Raw genomic sequence first — 19,470 nt, 5'->3', positions numbered from 1 at the left:
ACATATATTTTAAATATTTTTATTTTAAAAATATTTAAATATTTAAATAAAAATACTGTATAAAGGAGTTGCCATTCAACAAAGCAGTTTATGAATACAATGCATTTTGATTAGTGGCATCCCTTTCAAAATTGTCATCCATTTTTTTCTTTCTTTTTAGCATTTATGACATTAACAAAGAAAAGGACCATGACAACAATTCTAGGGGCCTATGTGATGAAAATGAATTAAAACCACCCTCACATTCTGTCTTAGAGAATATTAATAAAAGGATTCTATCAGAAGACAGTAGGTATTAAATTAAGTGCTATAAGTTAATTATGAATGATCCTAAACTAGAATTATAAAGAGATTTAGTTTGAATTTAGGTAGTATAAAACAATTGGTTTTTATTATAATTTCTAGTAGCTACAGCTTCTACAATCAGTCTAAAATTGATAGGTGATTGAATCTTCAAGTTGCCTCAGAAATGTTAAATTGATTTGTATTTCTTTGACTTCATTCATTCATTTATAGACCACATCCCACTTCACTGGTTTTATATTTTCCATTCTCTTGTTGATGACTCTAAGGTGATGGGAAGGCAGGCATGTGTCACCATAACTATTTTAATTATTGTCTTTTAATATAAACTGAAAAAAATTCTTTTTTGGGGGAGGTGGTACTGGGGATTTAAACTCAGGTTTACATGTACACTAGGCAGGTGTTTTACCACTGATTCATACCTTAGCTCTGGTGTTTTTCACTCTTTTTTTTTTAACAATTTTTTTTAATTGTGAAAATACTGTGCAGAGGGGTTACAATTATTCACTCATTATTTTTGCTATAGGGTTTCAATTTCCTCCTAGGCAAGCACCTGTACCACCATCTGCCTATTTTAGGTTTCCTGTTGTTGCTGTGATAACAGGTGGGCACCAGCTTTCCATGATTGAAATGGAGTCTTACAGACATTTTCTCTTGGGTTGGCCTGCAACCACAATTTTTTTTTTTTTTTTTTTGGTTTTTGGGTTTTTTTTTTGCTGGTTGTGGGGCCTGAACTCTGGGCCTGGGCGCTGTCCCTCAGCTCTTCAACTCAAGGCTAGCGCCCTACCCCTTGAGCCACAGTGCCACTTCCGGCTTTTTCTGCTTATGTGGTGCTGAGGAATCGAACACAGGGCCTCATGCATGCAAGGCAAGGAATCTACCACTGAGCCACCTTCCCAGCCCAACCACAATCTTTTTTAACTCAGCTTCCCTTGTAGTTAAGATTTATAGGTGCTTGCTACTGCACCCAATTGTAGGTTTAAGGGGTCTTTTTAACCTTTCCTGCCCAGGCAGGCATTGAACTTCAGTCCTCCCATTCTCAGTTTCGCACATAGCTGTTGCTGAGCCTGAATAGAGATATTTTAAATGATATAATACAAACTTTTTCACATGTAATTTAGTTTACTTTTTCTACTTCCCAACCTAAGTAACAACTGATTTAACCACTATTTATGGCTAGTTTCAGCATTTCTAAGTAATTTTCTGTATTCTTTTGAGCCCCTATTTTTATGTGTTTTTTAAGTTAAAACAACATTATAAGCTAACCACTGGTGGCTCATGCCTGTATTCCTAACTACCAGGAGACAGGTCTAAGTAATATGGTTTGAAACCTGCGTAAGCAGAAAAGTCTGAGACTCTTATCTCCAATTAAACACCAAAAAAAGCACACATATGGACTTTTCTGCCTGGGTTGACTTCAAAATGTGATCCTCTGAACTCAGCCTTCTAAGAAAGTAGGGTTACAGGTGTGAGCACCAGTGCCTGGCAAGTATTGATTTTTAGAAATACCCTACTCTTTGAGAAGTGTTGACCTGAAGGAGAAGGCATTTTTAGCCATAAGTACATAGTTTTGGAATTAAAAACATATAAGTGAAAAGAAAAATTCTTTTGTCAGTTGTGGGGCTTGAACTCAGGGACTGGGTTCTGTCCCTGAACTTTTTTTTAAGGCTCAAGGCTAGTGCTCTACCACTTTGAGCCAAAGCACCACTTCCTTTTTTCTGGTGGTTAATTTGAGATCAGAATCTCATGGACTTTCTTGCCAGGGGTTGGCTTTGAACAGTGATTCTCAGATCTCAGCCTCCTGAGTAGCTGGGATTACAAACCACCAGCATCGGTTCTTACTTGTAAATCATGAGTCTTTCAGCTTAATTGTGATGAATCATTTCCCACACTTTGAAATATTCTATGAGCACATGCATTTGGGCAACCCATGTTAAAGTTAAGTAGACCAAACTCTTCTTTTGCACTACTTTCTTCTTTTTCATTTCTTTTCTTTTCTTTTCCCTCCCCCCCCCTTCTTCTTTTGGTGGGTTGTGGGGCTTGAACTCAGGACCTGGGTGCTGAGCCTGAGCTCTTTTGAGCCACAGCTCTACTTCTGGTTTTCTTGTGGCTAATTGGAGATAAGAATTTCAGGGCCTTTCCTTCCTACTGGCTTTGAACTGTAGTCCTCAGATCTTAACCTCCTGAGTAGCGAGGATTACAGGCATGAGCCACTGGCACCCGCCTTTTGTACTACTTTTAGTTTCCATTGTACATGATCTATTTAAATATGGGAAGGTAAATGGTACTCATCACTTTACAAATTTAAAGATATATGCATACCTATTCACATCTTAGAAAATCTGGACCCATCAGTAATACTAGTCTTCATTTTTAAAGCTATCCTTTTTTTTTTACTACTTTTTCAACTGTGAGTGACATGCTTCTCAAATACTGAGCCTTAGATGTTTGAAAATTATCTTTATAAATAACAGTCCATAGAAATTTCCCAAAATCATAACTTCTAAAGGATTTTTGGTTTGTGTTTGGACTAGCAGAGGGATTTGAAAGCTTGGAAACCACACAGGTTTCCATTTTTCTTGGAGTCATACAGCTTTAAAAACTGTAACAGTGTCACCACTGATGTTTTGTTATTTGAATCTAGTCAGAAAAAAAATGTGTTGTTGAGCTTGAGTCCCTGGCTGATCCTGAGCCCCTAGTCTCAGGTGACCCTTCTGCCTAACCTTCAGAGTAGCTGATATACCATATACTAGCTCAGAATAACCTCACTTTTCATGGTGCTGACATTCAAAGGGAAAATGAAACTGAACAAAAATAAAAGTAAAACTTAGAATATATAGATTAGGCATTCTAGCTAGCTTCATTAAATCCTTACAATGCTTCATTCATTTTTTTCTTGCTTTCTATTTATATCTATTGATGTTAGGAAATTTATTAAATGATAAAAAAAATCTTGAGCGAGGCATTAGTGGTTCACATCTATAATCTTAAGCTACTCAGGCAGCTGAGATCTGAGGACCATAGTTTGAAGTCAGCCCGGGAAAGTCTGTGAGACCCTTAACTTCCAATAAACTATCCCCTCCAAAAGACAACCAATGCCCTCCCCTCCGAAAAAAGGTGCTGGAAGTAGTGCTGTGGCTCAAATGGTAGGGCACTAGCCTTGAGCAAGAGAAGCTCAGGGGTAGTAACCTCAGCACCCCTCCCCAAATAATTCTGATAGCTAAAGTATTTAGGTTAGTATAAGTCCAAATGAAATTTCTTGAAAAAATTGTATGCATTTCCTTGATAGTCTAATTTTACGTAACAACAGATAACTTATTATATCTGTAATATATTACTTATTATATCTGTAGTTATATCTGTAATTTTTAAAACTGATTTTTATCATTAACGTTTGAACTTTAATGCAATTGGAAGAGTTTAAATAAAAGTAGGAAAGCTTATTAATATGCCTACTTGTACTATGTGACCAAACCTTCCAGTGCTCTGTAAGTGATTTCATTTTTATTTAGAAATAATAGAAGAAAGTTAAAATATTTAAAAGCTATAGTGGTAATAAAACTAATAAGATTTAGTTTTTGCTGAAGGGAAAAAGTGTTAAAAGATATAGAGATGTAGAAAATTGCTGATTCTGGTCAGTATTCTTCTAGGAAACATTTGATCAGTACTCTGTTAGGAAACATATCTTTCAGAGGACAAGCATATCACAGTCTTTGGAAATAGTATAAAAGTATGGATAGATAAAAGTACTTTTTAAAAAATGATCTGGGTGTGATGGCTTATATATGCAATCCTAGCTTTTCAGGAGGCTGAGACAGAAAAGGTCAGGGTTGGAGGCCAGCCCAAGCTCCCCTCAAAATCATGAAGACCCCCCCATCTCAGCCATTAAACAAATTGGACACTGTGGCATGTGCCTTTCATACCCAGAAATGTAAATAGGATTCAGTCCAAGACCATCCAGACAAAAATTAAGATCCAGGGCTAGAGATGTGGCTTCAGCAGTAATATCCCTCACTAGCAAGTGCAAGATCCTGAGTTCAAACCCTAGCACTACCAAAAAAAAAAGTGGTACAATTATGTGAAGTGAAAGAAAGTTATAATACAAGCCATAAAAGTAAAGCTCTGTAGACTTTTGGCTGCAGGGAAACAGCAGGAATAAAATTATTTCTATTGTGTTTGGAAGGTAAGAAATAGCAGGTCCCTTGAAACCTAACAGGTTTACTTGGGAATTTGACAAGAAATTGGAAAGGGCAACTTTATTAGAACATGGCCTAGGTGTGTGTGTTGGGGGGGGGGGGAGCCAGGGGGTGGCAGTGACAAAAACTAAAGATGGAAACACTGGCCTAAGCAGTTGCTGACCAGTATCCCAACACTGGAATTGCATATGCCTTAATAGCGTGCACAGCTTTAATCCAACATGCTTAAGAGTTATAGCAGTACATATGTCGTTTCTGTGCTAATTTCATCCTCAGTTACAATTTGTGTAGGTTAGTTTTTTTACATGACAGGTCTTTCACATCATGAATTACTCAGTCATATGTCACACAGGAAAGTAATAAGTTATTGAGTATTCATTATGTGCCACTCAGCCATCTTTGGTTATCTTAAACAGTGACATTATTTTTGTTTGTATTTTACAGTTTTTGAGTCAGTGTCTCTGAGTTCAGATTCTCTCTTCCAGAGGGCAGTTTCAATTCTCCACACTTCTTACTTGGATTCTGCATCTGAGCATGGTTTTCAGTATAGTCAAGTGACTTTTGTGAAAAATGACATTTTCTTAAATGAGGTGAGGTATTTGGTACTTTCTGTGTTTGTGAATTAGTTTTACTTTAGTTTCAAGGGAAATGAATTCATCATCATATATATGTATACACACACACATATATACATATAAACCTAAGTCTTAAGAGTATTTTATTGTGTGTGAAATACTAGAACTTGAACTCAGGGCCTTGGGGTTTCAGCTTTTTTTATTCACAGCTGGTGCTCTTATTGCTGAGCACTCCCTTCCATCTCTTTTGTTGGCTAATTAGAGATAAGTCTCAGACTCTTCTGCCTGAGCTGGCTTCAAAATATAATGGTCAGATCTTCATCTCATGAATACCTAAGATTACAGATGTGAGCCACCAGATATAACTCTTAAGATAATTTCTTAGCTATTTATCAAATAAAAGATCCCTGGAAATGGTCACTTAGGAGATAATACATTCTAGGGAATAGAACAATAATGTGTTTACTTAAGTAAACACGTGTGTGTTTAAACATATGAGATGATAGATTTAAAAACAAATTAGTTCTTAAAATTGGTAAGAGAGGGGCTGGGAATGTGGCTTAGTGGTAGAGTGCTTGCCTAGCATGCATGAAACCCTGGGTTTGATTCCTCAGTACCACATAAACAGAAGAAGCCAGTGATAGAGTGCTAGCCTTGAGTACAAAGAGGTTCAGAGACAGAGTCTAGGCCCTGAGTTCAGGCCCCAGGATCTCTTCCCCCCCCCAAAAAAAATTAGAGAGCTAGGCGCCAATGGCTTATATAATCCTAGCTACTAAGGAGGCTGAGATCTGAGGATCATAGTTAAAAGCCAGCCTGGGCAGGAAAGTCGGTTGAGATTCTTTATCTCCAATTAACCACCAAAAAAACTGGAAGTAGTGCTGTGGCTCAAGTAGTAGAGCAAAGAGCTCAAGGACAGTGCCAAGGCCCAGAGTTCAAGCCCCACGATCGACAAAAAAAAAAAGGTAAGAGAAAGCAGTATGTTTATAGGATATATTCTCTTTTTTTATACAGTACAAAGCCTTTTACCAACAAAAACAAACAAGTAATTATACTGAGGAAGAACTTCAAGAAACTTATGGGTTTTTCCTGCTTGAAACTGAAAATCAGGTAAGAAAATCAGATTGCATAAAATTAATGATATTGTTAGCCATAAATATTGGTATTTCAGTTTTATGAGATTGTAGGAAGACTTGTATTTTTATTTAGGTGAGTGTCATTGTAAGTAATACTAAAAGCTAATCGTGAAACAGATTTAAGTTTTTAGAACTTTACAGTTCTTCTTTAAAATCTAAGTTTCTAACTAGGCACTGGTAGCTCACACTTGTAATCTTAGCTACTCAGGAGTCTGAGATCTGAGGATCACAGTTTGAAGCCAGCCTAGGTAGGAACAGTCCATGGGACGTTAACTCCAGTTAACCACCAGAAAACCGGAAGTAGTACTGTAGTTGTAGCTCATGTGGTACAGCGCTAGCCTTGAGCAAAAGAACTCAGGTATAGTGCCTGAGTTCAAGTCCCATGACAGAACAAAAAAAAGTGGTAAAATTTATATGAATATGGGTTTCTTTCATTACTACAATTTTTAAAATTGCTATTATAAAAGGGGGGTTACAGTTACATAAGCCAGATTATACTACAGTTTCAATGCCGTTGAATGCATGGACACTTTTTCATTAATCAGTGTTTATTTCTGTGGGGGTTTTTCAGATTTAAATTGCATGGTTTTGAGGATAATAAGATGAACACTTCTTTCTTATTCAGTATTCTAGTTAATTGTTTAAAGATTGAACATTTTTATTATTTTCCTTGCCTAAATTGGAGGAAAAGGAAAGCACTGTGTATGTCTCCAGAGATAATGTGTAGTGTCTAAGAAGGAGGGATCTATCAATACAATTAAATTTGATATTAAAAAGTAATTTATAAGGCTGAGAATGTGGCTTAGTGGTAGTGTTTGCCTAGTATGCATGAAGCCCTGCGTTCGGTTCCTAAGTACCACATAAACAGAAAAGGCCAGAAATGGTTCTGTGGCTCCAGTGGTAGAGCACTAGTCGAGCACAAGAAACTCATGGACAGTGCCCAGGCCCAGAGTTCAAGCCCCAGAATTGGGAGGGAGGGGGAAGAATTGATAGATAGATAGATATAGATATATAATTATGTAGGTTACATTACAGGCTTATAAAAATCAAAGATATATTTGCCTAAGGAATAATTAAAATATGTGGATTTACACTAAAAAAGACACTTTCAAACTAAATAGTTATAAAGCAAGAAACCTTCAAGAGAATACTTAAGTATGACCTTGTTGAATTTTTTTTTCGTGACACTTTTGTTAATAGAAATGGTAAAAAGCAGGGCTGGGAAGTTGGCTCAGTGGTAGAATGCGTGCCTTGCATTCATGAGGCCCTGGGTTCGATTCCTCAGTACCACATAAGCAGAAAAAACCGGAAGTGGTGCTATGGCTCAAGTGGTAGAGCACTAGCCTTGAGCTGAAGAACTGAGGGACAGTGTCCAGGCTTAGAGTTCACTCCCCACGACTGACCAAAAAAAAAAAAAAAAAAAGAAATGGTAAAAAGCTTATGACAGTCTTTGGATCATTAATCAAAAGACAATTGTATGAATTTGCTCTGTGCTTTGTTTTGTATTTTAACCTTTTTAGATTATGTACCCACTGTTTAATTTGCTTATCCCAAGACTGGTAATAAACAAAACAGTATCTTTTGTTTAAAGGCAAAATTGATATGTCAGCGTGGACTCTGTGTTGGTAGCAGTGCTGTTACTACTCTTGGTGATCCAGCCAAAGGTGAGGCTGTAAGGAAGAAAAGAATCTCTTATTTTACTTGATGAACTGAGATTTAATTCCATAAGAAATATTAAAACTAGTTTCATTATTTTCAAACAAGTAATCTTTAGAGTTAGAACTTTAAACATAGGGGTTTTGAATCTGAAGCTTACAGTATTCTTCAGTGCCGAATGTTTAGTACTGACTTGAGGATTTCCTCTTAACTATCATAATGGCAGTAAGTAAGTAGAACTGAGTAAGAGAGGGAAGAATCAAATGTAAGGTTCCAAACACATACCATAATATTATTAGTAAAAAAGACACAAGATGAGAGAAGCAGATTGTTTGGAATTGCTAATTAGTTAAGAAACGCTAGTGATATAATGGTGAAGAACACAACGGTTTTGTAAATTTCAGCTTTCTCATTGGAAAATAGATTGGGCTATTTTGTAGAGTTGGTGTGAGGACTGAGACTTTATAAAATGCTTAATTAGCCAGGAATTTGTACCAAGTAGTTTATTAATAAAAGTTTGCCATAAGTACTTCTGAAACAGAAAAGGGACCAGAACCAGGGCAGAAGTGAGAGAATATTGCTTGAAGCCAAGTCATTGTTAGGCACAATAGTATAGGAGAAGATGGCAAAGAACAGAACTTCTAAATTGGTAATGGGACCTGGTGTCCTACACTGGGATGGATGATGTTATAGAATGAAAAAGAGGCAAAAGCAATCCATTACATGGAGAATTTGTAGGTAGAATTTGACACATAATCAAAGGATCTCAACTGAAGAGAATGTTCAGCAGTGCCGAGTTCTAGAGAATGTAGGACTAGAAAGGATTATTAGGTCTTCACTAGATTCTTGCTGACTTGTTAAAAAAATGTTAAATTCCCAACATAAAAAGTCCCTAAACAAAACAGTAACAACAAAACTACTTTAAAATGGGTATATAATATAGCATGTACAAAGTTGTATGATTGAAGTTGTACTCTGGTGGTTCATGCCTGTAATCCTGGCTAATCAGGATACTGAAATCTGTAGATTGCAGTTCAAAGCCAGTCCAGGCAGTCTGTGAAACTCTTACCTCCAATTAACCACCAAAAATCATGCTGTGGCTCAAAGTGTACAGTGCTAGCCTTGAGCAAAAAAGCTCAGGGAACCACTAGTCTACTTTGTGTGTTTAAGAATTTGCCTATTATGAAAGAACATTCCTGTGAATGAAGCCATATATTATATAATCTTTTATGTATAATTATATTTATTTAGGATAATGGCTTTATCCATATTATAGCCTGTACTTCATTTCTTTTGTAGTTGAATCCTATATATTTATATCACATTATCTTTGTTCATTAGTTGGGCATTGTTTCATATATTCTGAATGTGAAGATATATGAATAATGCTACTATGAATATATGTTTAAATGTATGTATTCATGCTTTCATTTCTCTTGGGTATAAAGCTAGCAATGGAATCATTGGGTTATATGGTAATTAGAAAACACAAAAATTTTAAGTTATATTCATCTCATTGCTTAAGAAAAAATAAGCTTATTTAAGAGTAAAAGGAGGGATTTCTCCTTATTCCCCTTCTCCAGATGAAGTGTATCTATTACTATCTTTCACAGAGCTTTTCTTCCACTTTCCAGTAAACTTAATTTTTACTTAATTAAACTTACCTTTAAACTTAATTGTGAAAGGAAAGCCATGAAAGAAAGTAGTGAGACTGTCCATCTGAAGAAGGGTCCAAAGAAGACCAGTGAATCCTCTCGGAGGGCAGTTTTATACTATAGGACTCCCCTCAGATCTCCTCTCCTGGGCGTTGCACTGATTGCTTGATGGTTTGTACGTGTCACCTCAGCTCTTTCCATTCGTTATCAGGTACCCAGGGCATAATGGGAAGAAGTGTTTGAATGGGAACTTAGAGCATTATAGAAAGAAGCAGCATTTGAGCAGAATCCTGAGGCACTGAGAACAAGAAACACCATGAGGGCTGGGAAGGTGGCTCAGTGGTAGAATGTTTGCCTTGCACACATGAGGCCCTGAGTTTGATTCCTCAGCACCACATAAGCAGAAAAAGCTAGAAGTGGTGCTGTGGCTCAAGAAGTAGAGCACTAGTCTTTGAGCTGAAAAACTGAGGGGCAGCACTCAGCTCCAGAGTTCAGGCCCCATGACCGAAAAAAAAGAAACACCATCATATGGGACACATGTTATCTGCCATGTGTTATGTCTGTTAGTATTTATCCTCGTCTACCTCATAGTTCCCCTTTTTCTCTCATTCCCCTTCTCGATATAATCTCTAACTTCTGTAAGAGAACATAAATGATGACTACTGCAGACTGTTTCTGCTCAGCATGAAGTATGGCAGTCTGGAATCCTCCAAGCACACAAGATGTCCATGGTAAAACTAGAGGACAGTCTAAATAAAGCATCTTTTTTAATGGCCATTTGTAACCTGATGGACTCCAGTCTAGAAGAAACAAGACTTAACAAGCAGGTTGAAAATACAGGAATTCTTTTACTAGAAAGGGGTCCCAGGAAAGATAGCAGTCAAGACAGCCAGGAGCAGATGTCTCTCCCCATAAGAGCCATTCTTGAGTAACTTGTTCTCTATGAGAGACCTTATAAAAGATTAATTTGTGGATGTTAGTTTGGACTTTTCCTGATCTGTTAACCCCCATACACTCTTTGTCATGGCCAAGCCCTGTCTGAGCAGCTGTGAGCATATCTAAAGCTCTTCTTTTTTTGTAGAACCACGGCTGCTAGGGAGTCAGTTTGTCCCTGGACATTATAAAGGTTTGGGCTAAAGTCATTGACTATCCCTTGCAACAAATCTTAACATACTAGAGCAGAATAATTTCTCCTATTCATGACTCCATGCCTGATGTAATTGTAGAGCCTACCAGCAAGAGGTATAAGTTGGATAGCACTCTTTTAAGAAGCTGTGTATGCCCATACATGATAATAATAACATAATAATGTACTATTATTTATATATATATATATATATGATAATAACATGACAGGGTACAAAACTTACAGGGAGACACTCCAGTATCTCTTCCTCTCTGGCCTCTATTGTTGTTCCCCAAGAGAATCCATGTCCAAGAGAACACAGAGTTTGTTCCCATTTAATGTGTCTAAAAGCCCAAGCCCTAAAAAATTTTAAATGTTAGAACATGCAGCATTTAACCCAAAGGAAGACAGAGGCAGCACCCAAAAGAAGACTCAAAGCAAGCTATGCTTGCCAAGCGAGCACCCCCAAATTATTGGGTGAAGAAAGCAGTTAAGAGTCCAAGCAAGGGCTGGGAAGGTGGCTCAGTGGTAGAGTGCTTGCCTTGCATGCTTGAGGCCCTGGGTTTGATTCCTCAGCACCACATAAGCAAAAAGAAAAAAGCCGAAAGTGGCGCTGTGGCTCAAGCGGTAGAGTGCTAGCCTTGAGCTGAAGAGCTGAGGGACAGAGCCCAGGCCCAGAGTTCTGGCCCCACAACCGGACCCCCCCCAAAAAAAAAAAGTCCAAGCAATTGAAAAAAGGTGCTTGCAGAATAGAACAGAGGTAAGGAGGATAATTCTTAGCTACTGCAGAAACTTACTTGTTAGATCCAAGATACCGAGTCACACAAAAATAAATTCAAGTCAGAAACAGCCATATGCCTCCTCATCACTGATGAGTTCTCAAATGAAGTGATCTAGAGAAATGGATTTATTTTCTCTGCCCAATATAGAATTAAAGGCTGGAAAGTGTTTAAGCAGTAAATTAAAAGAATAGCTATGAAAGAGAATCTTTTCGTGCAAACTAATGATCATGAGGGTTGTAAGTTTTAAACCCTAGGAACTGTTTTGCATTATTGCTTTCTTATGTATTTTAAGAATTTGAAAGTTGGGTGCTGATTGCTCATGCCTGTAATCCTAGCTACTGAAATTTGAGGATTGCAATTTGAGGCTAGCCCAGCTAGGAAAGTCTACCACTTGAGCCACAGCACCACTTAGGGTTTTCTGGTGGTTTATTGGAGATAAGAGTCTCATGGTCTTTCCTGTCAGGGCTGGCTTGAACCGTGATCCTCAGACCTCAGCCTCCTGGGTAGCTAGGATTACATGCATGAGCCACTGGTGCCAGTCCATACCAGGATTTTTATTATCTAATAGCTTTTCTTTTTCTGCCTCAATGTTCAACACTGTGGCCTATATATGTCATAAATAATTTATCATCTTTTAGGCGTCTGTATTTTCATTCATTTGCCTATGTAGGATTTATTCTCTGTCTAAAGAACTTCTTGCTCAAATATATTAACTTTTTTCTCTTTGGCCAGTCCTGGGGCTTGAACTCTGGGCCTAGACACTGTCCCTGAGCTCAAAGCTAGTACTCTACTTCTTGAGCCACAGCACCACTTCTGGCCTTTTCTGTTTATGTGGTACTGAGAAATTGAACCCAGGCCTTCATGCATGCTAGGCAAGCACTCTCCCACTAAGCCACATTCCTAGCCCTAAATTAACATTTCCATGTTTTTCAAGTTTTTTTTAATACATACTGTTGATTATTTCAACATGTTCTTGACATATATTTAAATGTCTACTATATTTTGACCTATGATGTGACTGAAGTGGAAAAAAGAAGTATAACTGTCTTGATAGAGGCAGGAACCTTTTTTTGTTTACTTTTATCACTGCTCAGAAATCTATATAGTAAACTCCTGGTGCATATGATTAAAGAAAAGTGCTTTCTAATATTTTTTTGTGAACTATACATTGAGAGTCATTATCATAAGCCTTTTGGTTGGATGATTATACAGATAGAAAAATAGAAGGAAAGTCAAACAGAAACAGATTTTTTTTCTAAGAATGTGATACTTTTTATCCTTTTTCAGTTACTGTGCCGAAATAGAAAATTGGTTGTCAAGTATCCTTTACTTTTAAGTTTCTGTTTCTTTAGAATCTCAAAATGGTGATTACTTAAAAGGTAAATGAGGCAGGCACTGGTGGCTCATGACTGAAATTCTAGTTACTCAGGATGCTAAGATCTGAGTGCAGTTCAAAGCCAGCCTAGAGAGAAAAGTCCCTGTGAGACTCTGATCTCCAGTTAACCACTTAAAAACAGAAAGTGTTGCTGTGGCTCAAAGTGGTAAGAGCACAGAAGAGCAGAAGAGCCCAGGGACAGCACCTAAGTCCTGAGTTCCAGCTGCAAAACTGCTCCCCCCCCCCAAAAAAAAAGGTAAATGAGATCAAAGCAATTTTTAATGGACTTGTTCTTTGGGTAGTGTTATTGCTTAAATGTTATGTTTTTGGTTTTTTTGTTGTTTTAAGTAGTTATACAAAGGAGTTTCAGTTAAATCAGATTATGAATTCAGTGAGTCTTGATCAGTGTCACTCCTTACATAGTTCTTTCCTATATATTTTTTGTTATATGTAAATTGTATTTGAGTAGATACTTTCTTAAAGTGTAAATTAATCTATGTTTTATACTTTTAAAGGTGTATACATTTCCAAATATTCAGACTATCTTCATCCAAGACCATGGTGCCATGGGAAATCTGGTTATATTGTCATTTTTAATATAATTAAGGTAAAGCCCACATGTGCTTTTATGTAATATTAAAAATTGAAGTTTGTCAGCCTAAATTTCTTTGTACATTATTAGCCACAGTTCTTATCTACTAAGACATCTATCCAAATTCAGAAAAATGACACTGTATTTTCTTTTTTGGCACTATTGAGGTTTAAATTCAGCTTTGTGCTTGCTCGGCAAGTGACCTACCATTTGAGCCACACTATTTTTCAGATAGCCTTGAGTTTTTACCCAAACCTCACTTTAGACCTTGATCCTCCTACATATATGGCCTAACACAGAGCTGGAATAACAGATATATACCACCATGCTCTGCTTATTTGATTGGCATGGGGGTCTCACTAAGTTTTATCTGAGCTGGCCTTGAACCTCCATCCTCTCAATCTCTACCTCCAAGTAGTTTGCATTACAAGTATGAACCACTATACTTGCCTTCTTTAAAGACAAAGCTCAAGTTTGTTTTAATAATCTGTGAATATATTTTTAAAAGAAACTTCAAAATAATAAAAAGTATTTACTGAGAAGTTTCTCTCACTGATGTCTAGGAAATTAATGTTTTAAAAAGTGAAATAACAAGTAGTTGTTTACGCAATGAACATGGCTATAAAAACTGAACCTTAGAAGATAGCATGTATTGTCCAACTAAAGTGGTTAAATAAAAATTCATTTTCTTTTTCTTTTTTTCCTTTGCCGGTCCTGGGGCTTGAACTTAGGGCCTCAGCACTATCCCTGAGCTTCTTTGCTCAAGGCACTACAACACCACTTCCAGCCTTTTCTGTTTATGTGGTACTGAGGAATCAAACCCAGGACTTCATGCATGCTAGGCAAGCACTCTACCACTAGGCCACATTCCCAGCCATCTTCATTTTCTTTATCCTTCAAATACCCAGCCCTGTTCGCAGCTTCATGAGACACCACTAGTAGTGATCTTACAAATTCTAAATGTCCTAAATAATGAAGTTTTTTAGTAAATCACTCAGTTAGAATATTCATCCTAATAGTAGTGGAACTCTGATTTCAGAAGGGGTAGGGGTGCTTTCTGTGATCTTACTTTGCTTGGCAGTCTTTTAGCTTTCTTACTATCTTAAGTTCTTTGGTTTATAAAACCCAAACTACTGACCACCCTCCTGCAGGCTAGCATTCTACCACTTTCCAGCCTTTTGGTGCTTTATTAGAGCTAAGATTCTCATGGAATCCCCCCTTTCCCCCCTTGCTGGCTTTAAACACAATTCTCAGGTCTCAGCCTCCTGAGTAGTTAGAACTACAAGTGTGAGCCACTGGTGCCCCAACCTGACTGTTTTTTTTTCCCTAAGAGAATTCTCTGTATTTCAACATCTATTCTCTAAAAGTGAAGAGCAAGTAACACTACTTTGCTGTACAGTACCTGCTTTTTCCTCCTTAATCCTTATTTTCTTGCTCTAAGATCAGTGGTATAAGAAAGTATGCCTGTCAACACAGATAGTAAGCATTTGATTTTTTTACATGTGTTAGATTCTACTTCTCTTTTGGTTTCTTGTCCATGAATACTCCAGATTGGCTGGATATTTCTGTTTAACTTTTGCCAGTGCTCTCTATTGTCCTTATTTATTTCACAAAAGAGAATCATACCTGAAGCCATAAAATGCTTGATGGGGAAAAGATAGAGGTGATTATTTTAAAACAGAGCTAATAACATTCTTTGGTTTCTTAGTATAGCTTTTGGTGATTATATAAAGAAGAGGATTTTAAACTCATGCACACACACGCACGCGCACACACACAATCTTGCTTCAAAGAATGTCGTTTTCTGGATGTGGTTGGTAGTAGTTGCCTGCAATGCCCACACTCAGGAGGCAAGAGGATGGACAATTCCAGGCCAGCCTCAGCTGAATAGTGAGATCTGAAAATAAAAAGAATGCAGTTACATCTGTCTTAAAATTTAAATTGCCTACAATCCTATACTCCCTTGATATATGTCATATATATTTGTATTTCAATTTTATATTTCAATATTTTTCATGTAGATAGACTTCATAACCCCAAAAAGGTCTTATACTTTATTCTTAAACATAATAAGAATAATTTCTTATTTTATATTATCTTAAGACATTTCCGCATGTGGTAAAACTTTTCATTTCCTTTTTCCATTGCTGGAGATGAAACCCAGGCCTTGCCTGTATTAGACGAGCCCTATCACTGAGCTATATACCCTCAGTCTCAGTAAACTTAACTTTAACCATTGTGAAGAGGTCTGTAATGGGAAATACTATGACTATTCTCTCATTGCCAATTTCCACAAAGCACTTTCCTACATATTTGCTCCTTCTGGACTTTCTGAGCCCTAGTATAAATATATTTAGTTTTATACTTGAGTTTGAAAAGTGATTTTTAATAATTTTATATTTCATTTTTTTCTGTTATAGTCAAGTAAATGTATCATAAAAGATAGTGGGCTAGTTTTTCTCATAAATTTGTTCTCTTAAATTTGGGATGCGTATATATTTATTTGATAATTGTGTTAAAGGTTATTGGTATCCACCTCAAAAAGGGTATTGTTCTTATTCAACTTACTAAAAATGCATCCACATTCCTATTAGACCACCTTTAAATAAATTCTGCAGTTAAAGTTACTGCTATTTGAAGAAGACTGATAAGTTTTATTATTTTCATTCTAGGGAAAAGTCAAGTTTGTGTCTGAGAATTACACAACTAACTACACCAGGCCATCTTCGGGCTATGACTGCCATGTGGCTAAACATGCTCACAAAGTTTCTGACAAGACAAGCCATTTTCGTGCCTTTGAACTGAGTCAGGTATATTGCCTGTGAATAAATAATATCTAAGATGTATTTCTGAATTAAATTTGTCAGATTTCGAGATTGGTTGGGGTTGAGATAATCTTAATGTGTATGCAGTTTTCATACTGCTAATAATGCTTATTTTTCTTTTTCAGTGTTACCTCTATGAACTTTCAGGCAACACTATTATTAATCGACCCAGACAAGTTTGTCCTTTTTTAATTGTAGCTTTTCAATACAGGGAACCTAAAACCATGGCAGCACCAGCTTATGAAAGCATGTAAGTAATGAATGTACATGCTTTGTTTTGCTGGATGTGTTCCTCTTGCTCTTAAAAAATGTTCTTTTTTTTTCTTTTATAGGTTTGAACTCAGTGTAGATGGTAAGAAATTATTACTTTCTTTTTCAAATGATTTCTGGGTAAAAACTCTTTCACGAATAATTAGTTTCCCTTTTACCCTTATTTCTTAAAGCTCCCATCCCTCCATGGAAAGGAAAATTAATTGTTCAAGGTTGTGTGCTATGTGATATAACTCTTCAGTCCACTTATAGCACAGTTCCAGCACAGCTGTAAGTATTTTGTGTCTTTCCTTATGTTTGTGGGGTTTTTTTTTTTTTTTGGTCTGTTTTCCTCAATTCTGGAAATTGAACCTACATACTAAGCAAGTGTTCTACCATTGAACTGTTTCTTTAGCCCCTCATTTTTTTTTAAACTGGTATTTCAAGGTCTTGATGGGGGTTGAATTGAGATAAAGCAATTGTATGTACTAGTATGGCTGTATAGAGTAAAAGGCCATAATACAGGAGACCTAAAGTCTATCTATTAATGAGAACATGATTCTCAGGACAGTATGCATTCCCAAATATACACTTCTCTTTGGAAATGTCTCACTATGTAGCCTAGGCTGTTCTCAAACTTGTAGGCTCCAAGTATCTCCCACTTTGCCTGGCTAAATAAAATTATTTGGTACTAGAGTTTTGACTTTCCCACCAAACAGATCAAATTTGTTTACTTAGCAAATACAGCAGGTTATAGTTACTTAGTTCTCTTATGAGGCCTTATTAAGATTTACAGTATTTGCAGCTAGAACTGGTAGTGCATGGTTATAATCCCAGCAACTTTGGAGATAGAGGCAAGATGATTTCAAGCTTGACACCAGCAGAGACAAAGTTATTGAGTCCCTATCTCAAAAACAAACAAAAAGGCTGGAATCATAGCTCAAGTGGCAGAGTACATACTAGCCAAGTACAAGGCTTTGGGTTCAATCCCCACTACCACAACCACCTGGGAAGTAAACAGTTAAAAAAAAAAAAAGGCAAAACCTACTTGAAGGATAGAGTTAGCAAATAAAAGGTAGTCTACTAAATATATTGTGTAAAGTATTCCATAATCTTATCAGAACATAGAAAACAAGACTTGGAATGTAGTACATGAGGCCTTTGGTGTTTGGTCCCTGGCAACACAAAAATAAGTAGCAATGTCCAGTTTTCCAATTTTCACTTGATTCCTCTTGAAAATACTAAGTAAAATAATTATTAACATCTGTTTACATTATAATAGATTGTAATTATGAATAGTCTCCACTGGGATATTGTAAAGGACATCTTATGAAATCTTTTTGTCCAGGGACTGGGAAGGTGGCTCAGTGGTAGAGCACTTGCCTTGCATGCTCGAGGCCCTGGGTTCTATTCCTCAGCACCACATAAGTAAAAAGCCGGAAGTGGCGCTGTGGCTCAAGTGGTAGAGCGCTAGCCTTGAGCTGAAGAGCAGAGGGATAGCACCCAGGCCCAGAGTTGAGGCCCCACCACCGGACCCAAAAAAAAAAAATCTTTTTGTCCAACCTGTTCTTACTTTGTACTTGAAATAACTGAAAAGGTAGATATACAGATTCATTGATCATAAGTAAAAATGGGGATTCATTTTCTTTCTCTTGGCCTCTTTTCTTCTTTTTACCTTTCCTTTTCTTTTCATTTGTTGAGTGCTAGCCCTTTTTTTTCTTTGTTATTTTCAGATAGTTTTGTGTGTGTGGCTGCGTTGGCCTGGACCACAATCCTCTCTCTCATCTAGTACTTCACATAGCTAGGATAACAGGTGCATGCCAATGTGTCTAGGTTTGATGGAGACTGGAATTATGAATATACTATGAACTGCAGTCCTCCTGATCTCTACCTCCTGCGTAGTCTGTTGTGGGGCTATTTTGGTTTTGGTTTTTCTGTATGTTTTTTGAGGGCCAGTACCAGGGTCAGGGGCTCATGCGTGCTTGGCTGGCATTCTATAAGTTAAGCCATGTCTTTAGCCATGCTGGGCATTTTGCTAGTTATTTTGGAGATGGAGAATTACAGGCTTTTCTACCCAGGCTGGTTTCATAGCTCAATTCTCCAGATCCTCAGCCTCTTGAGCAGCTAGTATTATAGTTGTGAGGCATAACCACATGACTTTGTTGGACTTTTTAAAGAAACAGCAGCAGGAGCTAGGCATGGTGGCTCAAACCTGGTTAGCTAGTTGGGAATCAGAGATTGGGGATCATGGTTCAGTCCCAGCCAAGACAAAGTTTGAGAGACTCTTTGTCAACCAATAGCTAGGTATGGTGGTATGCCCCTGTCATTATCCCAACTTCAGGAGAGCACAATGGTTGGGTGCAGTGTCATTCCACCTATGTGAGGAAGCACAAGTAGGAGGATCGTAGTCCAGGCCATCCAGTTATAAAGGAAGACCCTATATAGAAAATGTGTAAATAATAAAGCAAAATCTTATGAGTACAATGAAAAAGAAGAAAAGATTCTTAGTACTGTAGAATGTTACTGCTAAGTTCAAAAATGGAATTATCAAGCCATAGAGAACTTCAGTACATTGCTTGATGATAATTGTTTTGTTTTTTTAGACCACGGGAACTACATTTTAAATATATAATGAAAGTGTCTTCTTTGAAAGAAAAACTACCAGAAGCTGCCTTTAGAAAACAGAATTACTTGGAACAGAAAGGTCTGTTGGAACATAGTGGCACATTGCATGTCTTGAGCTTGGTTTCAGTTCTATTCCTCTCTGTCTACTAAACACAGAAATAATAACTTGCAACTTTCAAGTGATTCTTAAAAGGGTCTTTTCAGAAAGTTCTTGAGTTGTCATGTTCTTTAGTTCTTTGGAAGCCAACTAGAAACTGTAAAGAAGTTTGATCTACGATAACAAAGACCAGTTTTAATATAGAATACTGAATTGAGCAAACTATTAGAAGTACTGGAAACTCACACCCTGAAAAAGAGCATGGTTTTAATTGTTTTTAT

General features: G+C 37.1%; 1 protein-coding gene across 3 annotated transcripts in view; it reads left to right on the top strand.

Moving 5' to 3' along the window:
* Positions 1 to 6,090: 6,090 nt before the first annotated feature.
* The window catches only part of Fam208b (family with sequence similarity 208, member B), a 52,022-nt gene continuing 38,642 nt past the window's right edge, over positions 6,091 to 19,470 (top strand). For all 3 annotated transcript variants that reach the window (XR_001174749.1, XM_013009308.1, XM_013009309.1), the window contains exons 1-8: positions 6,091 to 6,181; positions 7,799 to 7,871; positions 13,317 to 13,408; positions 16,066 to 16,203; positions 16,344 to 16,468; positions 16,551 to 16,570; positions 16,662 to 16,758; positions 19,071 to 19,171. Coding sequence is in view for 2 of the 3 variants with exons in the window: in XM_013009308.1 (XP_012864762.1) it covers positions 16,443 to 16,468; positions 16,551 to 16,570; positions 16,662 to 16,758; positions 19,071 to 19,171 (244 nt within the window). In the remaining variant the exon portion in view is untranslated. The remainder of the gene's footprint in view (positions 6,182 to 7,798; positions 7,872 to 13,316; positions 13,409 to 16,065; positions 16,204 to 16,343; positions 16,469 to 16,550; positions 16,571 to 16,661; positions 16,759 to 19,070; positions 19,172 to 19,470) is intronic.

Source organism: Dipodomys ordii, unplaced genomic scaffold, assembly GCF_000151885.1.
Source record: "Dipodomys ordii isolate 6190 unplaced genomic scaffold, Dord_2.0 Scaffold9, whole genome shotgun sequence".
Taxonomy (NCBI): Eukaryota; Metazoa; Chordata; class Mammalia; order Rodentia; family Heteromyidae; genus Dipodomys; species Dipodomys ordii.
Note: the sequence above shows the minus strand (reverse complement) of the source record. Positions and strands in the feature narration are given on the sequence as shown.